The sequence below is a fragment of the Rhea americana genome, unplaced genomic scaffold (assembly GCF_003343005.1).
Source record: "Rhea americana isolate MKP2758 unplaced genomic scaffold, rheAme1 scaffold_794, whole genome shotgun sequence".
Taxonomy (NCBI): Eukaryota; Metazoa; Chordata; class Aves; order Rheiformes; family Rheidae; genus Rhea; species Rhea americana.
The window spans coordinates 2625-8087 of NW_028186972.1; the positions used below are offsets into that span (position 1 = coordinate 2625).

Consider the following 5463-nt stretch of genomic DNA (forward strand, 5'->3'; position numbering starts at 1 on the left):
CACCTCTCCAGTTCTCCGTGACTTTTCAAAGATGACAGAGAGCGCCCTCTCCATCCTGTCACTCATCCATGGTCATCACCAATTCAGCAAACAACAACACTGCCCATTCTCCAATAACACCAAAAGGACAAGGAGGGACCCTAGCACAGATCCTGACCAAATCCAAAACAGGAGCACAGAAGGCACATGGACAGTGACTGCAGCTCGACTCACCTGTGACAGCATCGGTGGAGATGGGACCCAGACGTTTCCGTCCCCACACACCATACAGGTTGAACTTGTAGCGACGAGATGGAACCAGTTCAGGCACGGTCACACTACGGGAATCGCCGTCCACAGGCACCACCTGGGGCTGGCCTTGTGCATCCTTGTACTGCACCGTGAAGGAGTCAAAGGTGCCCTTGGGGACAGTCCAGTCGAGCTGGAYGGARTCAGGGGTGACATGGGAGGCCGTGAGGTCACCCAGGYTGGGCTCAGATGCAGGTTCCTCCTCCTCCAGTGGGGCTGGGATGCAATGGACAGAGCAGAAAGGAAAACAGATGCACAGTGGGGATAAAATTTTATCCAGCCAGCCAGCCAGCCAGCCAGCCATTCAGCCATTCACATCCATCTACCCATTCAACCATCTATGCATGCATCCATGCATCCAACCATCCATCAATGAGTACATCAGCTTATCTACTTAAACATCCATTTATACATTCAGACATTCTACTAATGACATCCTCATCTATCAGTCCCCCAGACATCCACCAGTCCATCTATCCATTCAGCCACCTGTGTATCCATCCATCTATGTAAGCAGCCACCCATCAAACACTTCACCCAGCTGTCCAATCTTTACCTCTACCATCTATCTGTCCACCCTGTAGACTCACCCATGATCATCACCARTTCAGCAAACAAGAACACTGCCCATTCCCCAAAAACACCAAAAAGACAAGGATGGAGCCTAGCACGGATCCTGAACAACTCCAAAACAGGAGCACAGAAGGCACATGGACAGTGCCTGCAGCTCGACTCACCTGTGACTGCATCGGTGGAGATGGGGCCAACACGTTTCCATCCCCACACACCATACAGGTTGAACTTGTAGCGACGCGATGGAACCAGGTCGGGCACGGTCACACTGCGGGAATCGCCGTCCACAGGCACCACCTGGGGCTGGCCTTGTGCATCCTTGTACTGCACCGTGAAGGAGTCAAAGGTGCCCTCGACAACAGTCCAGTCGAGTTGGAYGGAATCAGGGGTGACGTGGGAGGCCGTGAGTTTGCCCAAGTGGGGCTGGGTGGCCGGTTCCTCCTCCTCCAGAGGGGCTGGGGCTGCAGTGGAGAGGGCACAATGCAGAACGGAAGCACAGTGGGGATTAAAATATATCTGTCCATCCATGCAACTATCCACATCCATCCATCCATCCAATCATCCATCAATGAGTATATCAGCTTATCTACTTAAACATCCATTTATACATTTAGACATTCAGCTAATGACCTCTTCATCTATAAGTTCCCCAGACATCCATCCATCCATCCACCTGTCCATCCGTCCATCTACCTAACCAGCCACCCGTCAAACAAGTCACTCAGCCATCCAACCTCTCCTTACACCATCTATCATCTCTCCATCCTGTAGACTCACCCATGATCATCACCCATTCAGCAAACAAGACGGCTGCCCATTTCTYAGAAAGCCCAAAAGGGCAAGGATTAACCCTGCCAGGGCTCCTGACCCACTCCTAACCAAAGACCCAAAGGGGACAACGATGATGTCCACAACCATCCCCACCTGTGACCGCATCGGTGGAGATGGGGCCAACACGTTTCCGTCCCCACATCCCATACAGGTTGAACTTGTAGCGGCGCGATGGTGCCAGGTCGGACACAGTCACACTGCGGGACTCGCCATCCACAGGCACCACCTGGGGCTGGCCTTGTGCATTCTTGTACTGCACCGTGAAGGAGTCAAAGGAGCCCTCGGATACTGTCCATTCCAGCTGGACAGAGTGAGGGGTGACGTGGGAGGCCGTGAGGTCACCCAGGCGGGGGTGGGATGTCAGTTCCTGTTCCTCTGGTGAGGCTGGGGCCACAGTGGAGAGGGCACAATGCAAAAGGGAATCACGAAAGGGATAAAAACATATCCATCCATCCGTTCACCCAACCATCCATCCATCTACCCATCCACCCATCTACCAATGCATCCATGCATCCAACCATCCATCCATCAGAACATCAACTTACCTACTTTAAATTTAAACATCTATTTATACATCCAGACATTCAACTAATGATGCTTTCATCTATCAGTCTCCCAGACATGCACCAGTCCATTCATCCATCCATCCACCCRTCCGTCCATCCATTGACTGTCCATCCATCCATTCATCCATCTGTCCGTCCATCCACCCACCTGTCCATCCATCCATCATACAATTCACCCAGCCGTCCAATGTTTCCTTCTGCCATCCATCCCTCCCTTCTATCACTCACCCATGATCATCACCAATTCAGCAAACAACAACACTGCCCATTCAACAAAAACACCAAAASGACAAGGACGGACCCTAGCACGGATCCTGACCCAATCCAAAACAGGAGCACAGAAGGCACATGGACAGTGCCTGCAGCTCGGCTCACCTGTGACAGCATCTGTGGAGATGGGGCCAACACGTTTCCGTCCCCACACACCATACAGGTTGAACTTGTAGCGACGCGATGGAACCAGGTCGGGCACGGTCACACTGCGGGACTCGCCGTCCACAGGCACCACCTGGGGCTGGCCTTGTGCATCCTTGTACTGCACCGTGAAGGAGTCAAAGGTGCCCTCGGRGACAGTCCAGTCGAGYTGGACAGAGTSAGGGGTGACATGGGAGGCCGTGAGGTCRCCCAGGCGGGGCTGGGAGGCCGGTTCTTCCTCCTCCGGTGGCGCTGGGGCTGCAATGGAGAGGGCACAATGCAAAACAGAAGCACAGTGGGGATAAAAATCCACCCATCCATCCATCCACCACTCCAACAATTTACCCACCCAAACAGACCTCCATACTGCCATATAGTCAACTCATCATCACTCCCTCTATCACTTACCCCCCAAAAGCCACCTATCTGTCCAGCCAGCCACCTGCCCAGGCATCTAATCATTCACCCATTAACCAACCCAACCATCTGCCACTCATCCATCCTCCCCTTTCTCCACCTCTTTGCCCACCTAACCATTCATCCAGCCATTTAGCCATTCCTTGGTCATGCCATTAAGCCAGACAGCCACCAGTCTCTCTCTCCATCCATCMAATCATCCATTCATCTATTTGTCCAATCAGACAGACTTTCTTCCATCCAATCGACCATCTTTCCAAGCACACCTCTCTATCCAAAAGACCATAGATTCATGAATCCAGGACTGCAACAATCCATACATTCACTTAATGGTCCAATGATTCATCAAGCCACCCAAGTTTTCCACCCAGTCTTCCAAGCAATCACCTACACAACATCTCCTTACATCAGCCATCTCTCCATCCTTTAGACTCACACATGATCATCACCAATTCAGCAAACAASAACACTGCCCATTCCCCAAMAACACCAAAAGGACAAGGAGGGACCCTAGCATGGATCCTGATCCAATCCAAAACAGGAGCACAGAAGGCACATGGACASTGMCTGCAGCTCGACTCACCTGTGAYCGCATCGGTGGAGATGGGRCCAAGACGYTTCCGTCCCCACACACCATACAGGTTGAACTTGTAGCGGTGTGATGGAACCAGGTCAGGCACRGTCACTGTGCGGGACTCGCCGTCCACAGGCASCACCTGGGGCTGSCCTTSTGCATCCTTGTACTGCACCGTGAAGGAGTCAAAGGTGCCYTCGGGGATGGTCCACTTCAGCTGGACRGAGTCAKGGGTGACGTGGGAGGCCGTGAGKTCRCCCAGGCGGGGCTGGTATGCCAGTTCCTCCTCCTCCRGTGGAGCTGGGCCTGTGACGGAGAGGGCACAGTGCAGAAGGAATATACAGTGRGGACAAATATCCATCCACCCATCCACCCATCCATTCATCTGTCTATTCACCTGCTCATCCATTCATCCTCCTGTCCATCTCTTCATCCATGTATCTCATCAATCACCATATATTATATCACCCAAATATCCATCCATGCTCCCTTTCATTTTGCTGTTTGACCCTCTATATTCTTATCCATCTACCCATCCATCCATCAGCGTGTCTGTATCTCCACCAAACCATCCATCCATCACTTCTACCCTGCATGCAGCCATCCCTTCATTCATCCCCAACTCAGTGCCGAGGACCAATTCCCATTTCCCAGACAGCCTAGTGGAGAGGGCACAGTGCAGGGGACACTTGAGACAACAGCCATCCATCTCTCCAGCTAGTCAGTCAGCCATCTTTCCACACATCTGCCCAACCATCCTGCCACCTGTCCATCTAGTTATCCACCCCTTTCATCCTTCATCATCAATGAACTCACTCGACCATCCATCCCTACTCCCATTCAGGTGGCTCTTTGTCCGCCCGCACACTCATCTATCCATCCATCAATCTGTCCCTTCATCAGATCATCCTTCCATCCATCCATCCGTCCATCCTTACACCCACCCATCCTTGCAGTGACTAGGTAGTCACCCTTCCATTCCTCCACTGATCCAGCCGTCCATCTCATCACCACAAAGCAATCAACCTAGCCAACAATCCAAGTATTCTCCCACACTCACTCCCACATTTTTTCACGCACTCTTCCATTCACCCACTTCCCTATCCATTGCACACTCAATGACTGTATTCATCCCTCCATCAAGCTTCTGGTGGGCCAGTCACTCACCCATTCATCCGGTCCTCCATTCATCAGTTCACGCTTCCATCCATCCATCCAGTCACCAATCTTCCCAATGACCTTTTCCAAACCAYCAGTAGAAGCATCCCTCCGACCATAAAGTCACCCAGTCAGACACACAKTCATGCAGCCATCCTCCTCTACATCCATCCATCCTTCCAAACCTCAGACCTTGCACACATCTGTCCCTCCATCCAACCCCTAGTCAGCACACAAGACCTGTTCCCATTTCCAAGGCAGCCCAAGGCGATGAGGACCATCTTGTGCTCCTTCCACCTTCTTAATCAGAGAACAGAGGGGACAGGAATGATGCTCATGGTCACCCTCACCTGTGATCGCATCAGTGGAGATGGGGCCAACACGTTTCCGTCCCCACACACCATACAGGTTGAACTTGTAGCAGCGCGATGGAACCAGGTTGGGCACGGTCACACTGCGGGACTCGCCATCCATGGGCACCACCTGGGGCTGGCCTTGTGCATCCTTGTACTGCACCGTGAAGGAATCAAAGGTGCCCTCAGGGACAGTCCATTCCAGCTGGACGGAGTCAGATGTGACGTGGGAGGCCGTGAGCTCGCCCAGGCGGGGCTGGGATGGTCTTTCCTCCTCCAATGGGGCTGC

The 5463-nt window shown here is 52.6% G+C and overlaps 1 protein-coding gene across 1 annotated transcript in view; it reads right to left on the reverse strand.

Moving 5' to 3' along the window:
• Positions 1-5463, reverse strand: part of LOC146585580 (tenascin-X-like) — a gene marked incomplete at both ends in the record, with an annotated part of 19937 nt that overhangs the window by 2495 nt on the left and 11979 nt on the right. Inside the window, 6 exons of the mRNA XM_085322668.1 lie at positions 214-504; positions 1026-1322; positions 1786-2076; positions 2634-2930; positions 3673-3969; positions 5172-5459. Of these exons, the coding sequence (XP_085178794.1) occupies positions 214-504; positions 1026-1322; positions 1786-2076; positions 2634-2930; positions 3673-3969; positions 5172-5459 (1761 nt within the window). The remainder of the gene's footprint in view (positions 1-213; positions 505-1025; positions 1323-1785; positions 2077-2633; positions 2931-3672; positions 3970-5171; positions 5460-5463) is intronic.